At 41.2% G+C, this 12,371-nt stretch overlaps 1 protein-coding gene across 1 annotated transcript in view; it reads right to left on the bottom strand.

The window, feature by feature from the left end:
* The window catches only part of cntnap1 (contactin associated protein 1), a 17,468-nt gene extending 5,321 nt beyond the window's left edge, over positions 1-12,147 (bottom strand). Inside the window, exons 1-19 of the mRNA XM_046039156.1 lie at positions 12,087-12,147; positions 7,669-7,770; positions 6,758-6,951; positions 6,321-6,474; positions 5,722-5,925; positions 5,182-5,366; positions 4,724-4,873; positions 4,351-4,612; positions 3,591-3,740; positions 3,327-3,501; positions 2,723-2,829; positions 2,481-2,603; positions 1,999-2,202; positions 1,736-1,892; positions 1,514-1,641; positions 1,234-1,407; positions 911-1,129; positions 540-779; positions 206-445 (exon numbers count right to left, since the gene is read on the bottom strand). Of these exons, the coding sequence (XP_045895112.1) occupies positions 206-445; positions 540-779; positions 911-1,129; positions 1,234-1,407; positions 1,514-1,641; positions 1,736-1,892; positions 1,999-2,202; positions 2,481-2,603; positions 2,723-2,829; positions 3,327-3,501; positions 3,591-3,740; positions 4,351-4,612; positions 4,724-4,873; positions 5,182-5,366; positions 5,722-5,925; positions 6,321-6,474; positions 6,758-6,951; positions 7,669-7,770; positions 12,087-12,147 (3,229 nt within the window). The remainder of the gene's footprint in view (positions 1-205; positions 446-539; positions 780-910; positions 1,130-1,233; positions 1,408-1,513; positions 1,642-1,735; positions 1,893-1,998; positions 2,203-2,480; positions 2,604-2,722; positions 2,830-3,326; positions 3,502-3,590; positions 3,741-4,350; positions 4,613-4,723; positions 4,874-5,181; positions 5,367-5,721; positions 5,926-6,320; positions 6,475-6,757; positions 6,952-7,668; positions 7,771-12,086) is intronic.
* Between the last annotated feature and the right edge of the window lie 224 nt (positions 12,148-12,371).

Here is a 12,371-nt window from a genome sequence, read left to right as displayed (position 1 = left end):
GCGGGGGGGGGGGGGGGGGGGGGGGGGACAAAAGACATCAATAGCATAGAGTATATTGTTTTGACAAATAACTGCATTACATAAAATACTTGGGTAGTTTCCCTAAACTGTGAATAAAATGAACCTGCTGCCCTGCAAATGTAATTCTACTTAAAAAATTCCAGCTTTCACATTCTCAGACAAATTGTTTCTGAGCTTCTCTTACCATCATTCTTAAGGATGATAGCAATATAGTCTTGGACAAAGGAGCTGATGTAGAGCAACACAGCTGGCGTGTGAACAGTGCTGAAACTGAACTCTATGTCATCTGCTGTGTCATTGTAACCAAGGCTGAAGTTGTCGTAATGCGGGTCGATCCAGTTGGCCCATGCTGCTTCATCTGAAATAGGCTTCTTTCGTATGTTGTATCTCAGCCACGAGCCAATCTCAAAGTAGGCTCCGATGTCTAAAAAAAGATTATTGTAGAATTACATATCTGTTCCAATGTATTGCTGCAGATGATGTAAGTTACTATGTGAAGGAGAAACACATGAACTCACCTTTATGGCAGTAGAAACCATCAAAAGCTGTGTTGTTGCAGTCACAAGTGTAGGAAGCATAGCCCTCAATACACTGGCCACTGTTTCGGCATGGTATGGTAGCATTGAGGCACTGTCCAGTACAGTTCCTCCTTATACCCTGTTCTTCATTTACTTTACCCTCTAGATCAAGAGGAACACCGTTCATCCGTAACCCTCGAAGACACCCCAAGAAAGGTCTCAGGGTGCGGTTGGCTGCACCTAATACACAGATTTTTTTTAATCAGTGGCTATTCACCTTCATCCAAAAGTTTAGAGGAGACACATTAAGTTATTTGTATTTCATGCCAGTTTTAAATTTCAAATTTCTAAGTTCACCTCGGCCAACCTACCTACTAGGATAGGATGTGTAAACTTCATGGTGACAAAGGTCTGACCTGGAAAGCGCGTAACAGCCCAAGGCTGATAATCAACCTTGATGCGGGCCAGCTTCACATTAATCTCAGCCTGAACAAAGTGCCACTCATTGTCATTGAGAGGCACAGGGGAGCGTAGTGTCACATTTATGATGCCATCACCAACCATAAATACAAACACGAGGTTATGGGTGGCTGGAAGAGGAAAGAAGACAATTAAAAAACATACAGTAATTCTTAGATAAATCTTTCAGTTGTATGGGGAGAATAGCTCCCTGCTAGCAGATGAGTCAACTCACTATTCAGCTCTATCCGTATGAAGTTTCGAAGTTGGTCATCAGAGTTCTCTAAGAAGACGCCGTGGTCACGATAGGTTTTGAAGTGGAAGGAGATGTCAGCGCTGGAGCCAGGCCTGAAGGTGGGGAAAGTTATGTAGGTGGGTTTGGTGAAGGCTATGGTGTTCCAGATGTTTCCTGTGGAAAACATTGAAATATGTATATTAAAAAACAACTCTGAACCCTTCGACAACTTCAAACTGAACTTTGCGGTGTGAGCATAATCCATAATACTTTAACTCACTGTCCCCATGGCAGCGGAGGGGCCCAACGGTGAACTGTGCTTCTGAGCCGGTCCTGTTGGTGTCCCCGACTACTACCTTTCTCACAGGCAGATGGTCTCTAAAGTCCAAGTAGCCCTTGTCGGAGTACCTAAAAAGCCACAGTGGGGATGTTCACCAACTTTCGACTTCATCATTATTACAACAGATACAAGCTAATCTTGATCAATGTATCTGTCCCTCACCATTGTCTATAGTCAGCATCACAGTTGCATTGAAACTTGGGATCAGTGCAGGTTTGGTTGATAGCGCAGCCACACTTCTGGACCTCTCTGAATGTTCCTCCCCAGTAATAGTGACTCTCATTGTTACGGCCAATCCAGTAACCAAAAGGTCTTCCATCTATTTTGAAAAACAAATGGTGTGTTAGTGTGTCATTGATGTTTCCTATCTTTCTTGATTTCCATGAGCATGCTACCAAATTAATAAACCAACTAATCCCACTTACTGGGTGTGTTGAGGAGACGGGACTTGTAGCAGGAGTAGTCAATCCACTGCTCACAGTACATTGAAGTGTTGGCTAGAGCAGTGACTTCATCCCAGGAGGCATTCCAGTAGTTGACATCTCCTATATAGGGCCGGTCTATTGAACTCCCACTCACCTTGGTACCATCCACACGGTCATGCATAATCACTGTCCAAGCTTTATATGCTGTCAAGAGGCATGACAGATATAGGTCATAGTAATTAAATGTTAAAATTAGAAAGATGGAGGCAACAAAAAGGTAACAAACTGAAAAGTTAGACACAGGGTATCTGGACCTACCTTGTTTTATCTTTTTTTTCCCATGAAATTTCAGTAAACATTTCTCATTACAGGAACATAATAACCTGACTTTTCACCTTACAATAACAACCCACAGAGGACTCCGCAAATACTGCACACATTGCTGATGAAGCTGTATTTTGTTAGTGTCAGTGATTACTTACACTTCATTTTGCAGTACACTTCAAATGGTTTCAGCGGTCCACTGAGATCAGGATCGATGGTGTAGTTTCCAGACCAATACTTGCCGCTGAGTCTGTAGGCCTCGCATGACTCTTTATAAACCGCTGTTCAAGAAGCAAGATGATCAATTTGTTATTATTAGGAAGAAATATGGTATGGGCCAGGTGTAATTAACTGTAAAGAAACATTTATTACAGTGATAAGATTGCCAGCCAGCACTTACACATGTGACACACTTCTCCTTTATAACCTGTATTCTCACACAGACATATAAAGTCATCCCAGGACTGGATGCATCTGCCTTCATGTTCACATGGATTTGGAGTACATCTGTAAACCAAAAACATGCTTATACTGAGTTACAAACGTGAGACTTACATAAGTGTGCAATTCTTTCATTTCAATATTCTCCATATTCTCTGTGTTGTTTGTGTCTTGTTGAGAGCCTTTAAGTATGGTTTTATGAAAGGAAAATAACCATGAGATGATGAATGCTTTCAGCTGTAAAGAAGTGATGTCTCATTCTAAAAACTCACAACAATTCAGTGCCAAAAACTTCACATACATCTTGAATGAGATCACATTACTTTGACAACATAAAAGAGCCAAGACAATACAGAAATAATGAATCCTTATAGGAATGTGTGTATCTTTATACACCTGTGGTATAATACGGGTACATAATTGGAAACTTTATTTAATCAGATGATTTAAATCTAGTTTTGCAGTGCCATACTTGTCGGTTCACTTATGCACTTTCCTGCTATAAATTATATTAGGCATGTATGGTTTATGCTACATATTGTAAATTAGTTGATATTTCTTACCTGTCAGTGATACCACATGTACCCAACAACAACTCAGCATAGCGCCCCCACTGTCGTTGCAGAATAATATCGATATCAAGCTGTTCATTGTCTATGAAGATATGCTGCATGCAACCATGGAAGCGGTTCAGCTTGGTCTCACACTTCCTTATTGTGTTATTGGTTTTCGGACAACCTGAGGGCAGGAAAGTAAATGTATTAATTGAACCGTACACTTCTAAGTTGATTTCAGGAGTTGTCAATTGTTTTAAGTCATCGCTTCACCTCCAAAAAAGTAGCGGTCTCCTGTCCGAATTGTAAAAGGGTTGGTGATCTTTAGGGGAGAGCCTTCCTCCTCATCAATTGTGAGGGTCAGCAGGCTGTCTCTGGCTGCCAAATCCACTGTATGCCAGTAACCATCATTTAGCCTGTATCCTAGAGAGTGGAGTAATGCATGTCATGCAATGCTTCTACAATCAGATTCAGGAGAGAGATCCTATGCACAACATTCACAGAACTGACTCCCCAAACAGGATTGTCCAATCAAATTATAGCTTAGCAATTGAACAAGATGGCAGGTCTTCTCAAGCTTTGTATTTCCACCATAGACTGAATAAAACATTTCCACACATACTAAAACAGTGTGCATGGGACTATAATAATAGCTATACTCTGCAGTTATACTGGGTATCTAAAGAGTTTGGTGGTTGGTGTCTTTTTTTCAAACATGAGCTGCAAATGTTGGCTAAGCATGTCTGGCTAACAAGTTTACCCTCATTCTTTTAGCATGATATCATGTATGTATGAAGTAAATGTTTACGATATTTTTACAGGATTATCAAATTATTATTATTTAACATTAAAGTCAGCTGGAGACAGAGTATTTAGCCCCCAGAGTTTTAGCATTAACATTATTTTAACAAGGTAGCTACAGCTGATAAAATCTGTTAGCAACAGTAACTAACTGTCAGCATTAATCACTGTATGTTCCAAAATCTTTAAATGTTATTTGTATCTGACATGGCCAAAAATTGCATGAGCTCACCTGCAGCAAACTGGAGTTTCTTCTTGCCAGGCTGGAATATAGTGACGTTGATCTGTCCCTCGCTTAGCCCCAGCTCAAGGGCACCCAGGTCATCCGCAAATCGCGTGAACATTAGCAACCCTGTGTAGTCCCATGACCGAAACTTGAACTTGACAAACATACGAGGCCTCCTGAAGAAGCCCGGTACCTGCAGATAGTTGTTGGGCCCAGCAAAAGTCATTGGTTTGAGCAGAATGTCCCTGCAAGCAAAATGCATCTTTTTCTGAGGGGAAGAAAGAGAAATCACACCTTCATCATTTACAGTGAAAACATTTCCACTGATTCTTATTGTATTGTAAATATACAACAGAATAAGTAATTTGTAAAGCCCTACCTTTCGTGGGATGCGGATGTCAGATTCTTCTCTCTGTGTCTTGTCAATGATGTTGATGCCATTGATGAAGACGTTCTCCAGGCAGCCCCGGAAATTTGGTGTGGTTGGCAAGTGAGGCAAATTTTGCTCTATAACACCTCCTACATATAACTAGGAGAAAGATATTAAGGTACTTAGTCATCGTCATTAACTAGAAAATTTATTCAAATTGTAAATTGAGTTTATGCAAAAAGTCTTTGGCACTCTAATTAGCTCATTACCTGGCTTGTAATGAATATTTGAATAAAAGAGTTTGCAAGTTAGTTATAATTAGAGTGCATTTGGAGTTACCATCCAAAGGAGCACTTATTAAATGTATTCAGCATACATATCGTTGATCATTTTGTTTACTTATCTTAGCCTTCAGTTTGCATATTACACTGTAACTAGACAGTAGATATGACCAGTTTATGAGGTACCTGTGTATCAAGATCCAGGTGTGTAAACTCTCCGTTACAGATGGCTGACACTGTCTGACTGTCCACTGTGAAGTTCACCTGTCGACCATAGCGCTTGATGGTGACATAGTGCCAGTGTAGATTATCAAGAAGGCTGCCAGCAGTCAGTGTAGTTCGACCATTAACTTTGTGTATTACACTGCTTCCTGAAAAACAGAGGGAATAAGTAACAATAAAAAACAATGCTAAAATCAATTCTATGTAAAGTAAAACTGAGAGAAAATGCTGCATTTTTCACATTACAGGAACTGTAGGTCAACAGTCTGACCCGCAATATTGTGATTTCCCCACTAGACAACAGGGCTTTCTGTCAGGAGAGAGACATGCCTGCTTCTTTCTGAGATGGATGTCATTGTCACATATATCAATAGTTTCTTTACCCAATCTCCCTACATCAAGATCCCTTCCATAAATTTCAACTTCATGGTGAGCATGTCTGTATAATAAAGGATGTCCAAAAAAATTTAACTTTCTTTATCCAACAAATGACTCAGGCTATACCTAGGCTGATGTGCAGGTAAAGACGACCTCTCTTGAGCTCAAGGGTGAAGAGGTCTCCTTGAATCCCCTCACTATGTAATAGTAGACCATCCTGCTCCAGAGTCTTGAAGTTTATGGCAATATGGTCTTGTAGTGTACGAGACCTTTTTCCTGGGTACATGTAGACCACTGAGTCATCCCCATTGTACTGTAGCACATAGGAATCTGCAGACGAAATTTCAAAATGAATCCACAAATTCAAAAATCACTAAAGAGGATTTAGATTTAAGATATTGCTCAAATTGAATGTGCATACTAGGTTATACAAAGTCGTATTTAGCATTTATTGAGGTTTTAAGGATTATGCGAATAAATGCTTTATGGCACATTTCCTGGAGCTCTTCAGATGTGTTGACATTTAGCTAGTGATGTTGCTGAGTATGAATCAGGTGATAGTGAGCTTAGTTATTTATTAACTGTGAACATATTGTAGCATATATAGCACTTAATGGATTTAGTGGCATATTCTGAAATATGATTAAGTACTGGGATTGTGGAAAGTCCCTGGATGGGAATCAGAGGCAGTAAATCCCTGTGTAGCGTCCATCAGTCATTTTTACCATAAGGGCAGCCAAATAGCTCCAGCCTCACACCGATCTTCCCTCCATTCTCTGTGTTCCACTCCAGAGGCAGCAGACGAATGTGTTTAGCAGTAAAGGCGTAATGGAAAACATTCCTCTTCACCTGATAATAATTCCAGTTCCCAGGCAGTGTCTGCAAACAGATGAGATTTGGAAATAGGAGAGAAATTATTGAGACAGTGCAATGGTGTTAACGCCTTATTAAGAGACTGGAGATGAATTGATGATGAGATTAGCTTTGTCAGTGTTGAGAGAGATAATATGCTGTGCTGTCTTTGTTTCGGTGCCAGTGACAATAAATATAATGGAACACCCACTGACTGGAAAATAGGCTGTAAAGATTAATTTTGACTATTTAGTCCTCGTCTCATGCCTGTCTTTATCCCACCTAACTATCCTGGCTCGTTGACACCTACAGAGTTTCCTCCTTTCATGATGTACGGCGTCCAGGAGTCTGGCCTATCTCCATAGAGCAGGGTGTACTTTGAGACCCAGTCATATGAGTTGAAGGTCCCCTGGGTGGCAATGGCCACCAGTCGATACTTCCTGTGCAGGTCTATCTGCAGCCATGGCTGTCTGTCCCTGGGGGATGGGGACCAGCCGCTGCTGCCTGAGGAAGAAAAAAGGATTTGATTGGGGATTAAATCATGAACTTGTAACTGATGGCAGTAATTTTAAAAGTCTGTGAAATTTGGCACATTAATGTAATTGTTATTGTAATTACTGTTTTGTCTGGGATTGGACAAGCACTTTTGCTGATTACCCAATACAGTTCTAATTTATTTAGCTAATTGTAGCCAGTTACTTATACTGTAGGCCTATATCTGTTAGCTAACTAACTAGCTAGTTACATTACATTTAGTCATTTTATCCAAATCGACTTACAATTGCTATATATGTCAGCAACTAGGGGTTAAGTGTCTAAGGGACACATTGGTGTCACAGTGGACTTGAACCCAGGTCTCTCACACCAAAGGCATGTGTCTTATCCACCGCACCATCACCACCTCTCTAGAACTAGATTAGATTGCATTACATTCAATTTAATTGTAGGCATTGGGATAGGGATCCCTAATGGCATACAGATGCTGCAAGTAAGTTAAATCTTTTTGCCATGGGAATTGCCCTTTGGGCATTTTGACTTGTAAAACACTGGTGTAACTAATTACATTAATGTGCCTGCATCCCTAAATAGACCAGAATCAGTATTAATGTTATTCGTTACACTTGTATTTTTCCTGCTTGTTAAAACATCTGCCATTATAAGGTCTGAGAGGTGAATGGAGTGAAATCATGGATGAACTCAACACCACAACAAGGAACTTACCATATAATTTGGCAAAATTGGCAGAGTAAAGAAAGTTATATCTGGACGAGGCCAGGAAGGAGGAGGCATAGAGCCCGGAGACCAGTGGATCAACACATTCTCCTGCAGTGACAATAAGGAAGACACCAAGATCAGGAGTTATTAAAAAGGACTTCTCATAATGCAGCACTCACACATTGCTTTCAAAATGATACTGGCCAACAAAGACTGGCACAACTGCCCAGCTTGATAAGAAATGGCCATTTGGAGTTTAATTAGAGGCTAGAGCATGCTTCATGAGGCATAAAATACAGATTTGGACGAATCAATCAAATTAAATTCAAAGCAAAGCACAAACATACTGAGCCTTTCTGCTGGTAAAGGTATACAGATAGTGAGGTCACAGATTTATATTCCACAGTAAACCACATTGCCTCCTTATAAGGCGATGGACCAAGACTCATTAACTGTCCTGACATCTTCATTTCTTTACAGGTGGGGGTTAACAGTAAAATATGAGACCAACAGCTACTGATTATTCACACTATTTATATAAACTATTATAAATGTCATGCAGTTACATAATGCCCCCTTCCTATTTCAAGAGTACAAAATGGATCTGGTCTTGTGTTGTTCAGTGATGCAGAGACGGAATAAAAATGTTGCGGCATCACATGATGTCTTCGTGGGTGTGTGTACATGTCTGTCAGTGTCTGCCTATCTGTATACTTCTGTGTAATTTCTTGAAAAAGTACGTGCAGTTGCATGGACAGGAAAGTCAAAGTCAAACTGAAATTGCTGCTGTTTCCTGTTGAGTTGCTATTCTATACTGTATGTGTCTATGGGACTTATAGGACCATCGCCCATCTGCTCAGGCTCGTTCTTCAGCCAACGGATATTAAAACTGACCATAATTCTACCTTATCTTGCTTGTGTCACTGCTGAGGATAAATGTGTGATGCCCTCACCTCAAGCTGCAAGAGAAACACTGTCTCATTTTAAGTGCCTAAGTATGCTCTTTAATACTCCCAAGAGATTTAATATAGATAGGCTAAAATATAGATGGGTTTTATTTGAATATGATGGTAGGCAAGTACAAAAAAATGTGAATGTGTTAATCTTAGTGTGTACAGGAGCAACTAAAATTGCAATAAAGTAAATGAAATCAGCTCCAATGTGACCCTCTTACTCCTCCCTCATAATCCTCTCTAAACATTTTTAGTTGTTTACTGGTAAACAACTAAAAATGTTGGCATTGGGATAGGGATCCCTATGCATGGATGGAAACAGGAGAAGTTAGCAGAATTAGTATGTAGGCTGCAGATGGAGCAAGATGAGCATGGGTGCTGCATATATTCAAATTTTAAATAACTCAAGGAGCAGAAGACTGAGTGATCACAGCAAATCCAGCAGGAATTAGGAGAGAGCTTTCATCCACTGCCACACTACCTTAAATGACACATGAAACACACAATGTGAGCCATTCACAGCACAGATACACCATTATCTGCCTCACCTGGTAAGAATGAGTCAGTCACTTGAGCATGAGTTCTGTCACCTTTCGTTCAAGGACACACTGCACATTCCGGTGGAGAAAACATGAGCAAGGGAATAGTGACCTTGACTTTCCACCTCTATCTGAGAGGCTAAGAGGCTTTTTCAAAATCTTCATCATCTGCTATGTTGCACAGATCTCTGCATCACTCCATTACTGCAATGTAGAGCCATTTCAAGTGATCCACTGCTCAAATGGCTATTCAAACAAAAATATTTAAAAGCTCTGTGCTGCAGTTACACAGACAAAGCTCATTTGCTGCTAATGGCCTAATGTATATTGATTTGTTTTAACTCCTCAATTAGTAGTAAAAGAAAAGAAATTTGACTTTAAATGTCGAGCAGCTCCATCCCAGAATACAGCAGGTTAACCCAGGCCACTCAGCTTCTCCTTATAGCAAGACTGTCACGCACTCTACACCCCCACCCATTCAGCGTCTCGCTTCCTTTCCCACACTCTGAGTCCTCTCTCTTTATCTCCATCCCAACTCTGAAAATCATCCACTCTTTCTTGCTCTCACTGTGTCCCATTACCTCATATGCTCGCTAATCTTCATCTTGCTATTTTTCACTTCTCTCTCTCTCACTGCCTCTCTCTCCCCAAGTGGGCGTTGTCATGTTGCAGTAGCTAAAGTATACCTTACGACTGTGTGGAGCATCCAGTTACCAGGTTTTCACCCCTGTCCTTGTGATCCTGAATCCCCCCTCCCTTCTCTACACCACACAGAGTAGGCTCTTTCTCCATTTATCATTACGAGGGTTGTGAGGAAAAATGTGCTGTGTAGAGCTGTAGCACCACTCTTGCTGAATCATCAGTCTGCTGTAAGTGTATGCTGGTCTGTCTGGGCTGACACATCATTACTGCTGGTTAAATACAGTATGCAGAGAGGCACCTCCTCTGGCTGTCGCTGGCACAAGATGCCCGGAAGCTGAGGATTCAGACAGCAACCCTGTATCTGTGCTGAATGCAGATGTCCACCAGTGTTATATCAAAACTACTGCAACAGAACAGTAAGGTATTTAAAATATAGCCTGTTCTGTTAAAGGGATTTGATAAATCATTCATACCCTAGCAGACATCACAGTGGGTGGTGTCTGACTGCTGCCGGGGATAAAATCACATACTATGCAGCACATCAGAATCAAATTCAGACTTAAATTCAAATTCAAAACTGCTTCATTTTCTGTCTAAACAAAACAGCCGTATCTCTAGATATCAATTCCCATCACAAGGACCAAGAATCAGTCTCCTGCTGCTTGGGCTGCTAACCATGACAGAATACACAAAGCACACATTTGAGATTTATGCGTATGATTCATCCCCTCCTAATTCAAGCACACACACATACGTTACAAGGTGAGTCTCAGCTCTACCACAGGCTGGCTAAATGTGCTCTTCCACACAGCAGATATACAACTGGCCTGGCCTGCAATAAAGTATCAACAGGATCTACAGTACTACAGGCCCCCAATAATTGGTTGGCGATCCAATGAGGTTCCATCCAAATACTGTTCTTTTCATTCTCTTTTTAATTGTTTTAAGTTTACAGCAAGATAGCAGTATAATTTGACCAAACCTCTAGTAGGCTAGTCAACAGCAGCATGGCATCATTTGCAAACAATTTTTCATCCAAACACTTAATGTATGTTCAAATATTGACTGACAGAAATGCTATTTTCCTAACAGAAAGAGCTCAGAAACGTGTACAACATCTATGTAAAGTGGATCCACTTACATTAACAATGTTAATGGTTAAACTTTTGTTCCCCAAAATACAAGACAGGTATACTGAAGTATGTCCTTAAACAATCAGTTGTATGCTGCTGATCCTGAGAGATAAATTGCCAGTAGGCCAGTAACTAACTCCTTAATTTCATATCCCCATCTATCTAGAAGTCACATGACAAACCATCGCTCTTCCTTGATCCCCCACTGATCATCAAGACTAATGTGTTATGTAATGCACTGTATGGGGTTAATTAGCAGTCAAGACCCGCTGATGTCATCCTGACACTGACATCACCCATAAAGCTCATTAGCATACGAGCTCTGTGATAGATGGGTGGATGGCATCTTTTCCCCAAACACGATTTTAGCACCAAACACAGCCCCACCTCAATCCAACTTAACCCACCACATGACTGCTTCATTGATGTTGCAGTGAGTAGCTAATAATTCCCCTGCCAGGTGAATCCACGCTCATCGACTGCAGGATGCAGGGCTGTATGGGCAGGTGATGGGAACACAGGCTTCTAAAAAAAGTACTGCAGTGGGTTGGTCCCGGTCAGGAGGCTGAGCCCTGCTCTTTCAACCGCCACTTTGAAAATGTGTTCAGCGGATTTTCAGGAACAACATCCACTGTCAAAGCAGTTTGGAAATGATTATAGGAACCAAAAAATCGACTCTCAAGCAACATTGTGCAAAGAAGTCGCGAGTTGAACCCACACGGTGCAGAAACTTGCGTGCTGGTTGGGAGAAAGCACTGCAATGCAGACAGTCCTGTGCAATGGGGATCGCCGCGCGCACCTTCTGCAGGACCGACGCGGTTAGCTTTTACACTTTTTTTGTGTGATCCCACAAAACCATGCTTTACTGAAATTACAAAAGCCAAGACAAGCAGTGAAATTTAATGATCTGTGTTTTAAGGCTGTCTGTTTTTATCGCAACGTGTGTTGCCCTTCAAAGATCCCAACACCTCAGGCTACATTTTGCCCTCCAGTGGTATTTTTCACTTCTTACCGAATATTATCGTGCAACTTTTTCTTAAGCATATGATCAGACGCTGAACACAATGCAGAAAAGGCATGTATATACACTTTGAAATATTTTCATAATATTCTAGCAGCCGACAATAGATGAATAATTGCTGTTTCACAAGACTTACGTGAGGAGCAATGTTGAAAACCCAAAAATAAGAGGCATATGCTCAGTATTTTGCAAGTCATCCTTCACTTAGGACACGTTTCTCCGCATAGGCTATGTTAATTTGATCGTAGATTGTTCTGCAGCATCCTCTCAACCCCCTTTAGCCCAACTTTAACACGCACAGCTCCAACTCCTCTTCCCGGGATCTCGGGCAGTCTCCACCGCGGCGGGGACGCGCATCTGATGCTGGTGCTGATGCTGCGCTTGGCCGAGAGCGCGCACTTCTTCTTTTATATCCTTTAAA

Source organism: Micropterus dolomieu, linkage group LG02, assembly GCF_021292245.1.
Source record: "Micropterus dolomieu isolate WLL.071019.BEF.003 ecotype Adirondacks linkage group LG02, ASM2129224v1, whole genome shotgun sequence".
Classification (NCBI taxonomy): domain Eukaryota; kingdom Metazoa; phylum Chordata; class Actinopteri; order Centrarchiformes; family Centrarchidae; genus Micropterus; species Micropterus dolomieu.
The sequence above is the reverse complement of the archived record's forward strand: the minus strand, read 5'-3'. Positions and strand labels throughout refer to the sequence as shown.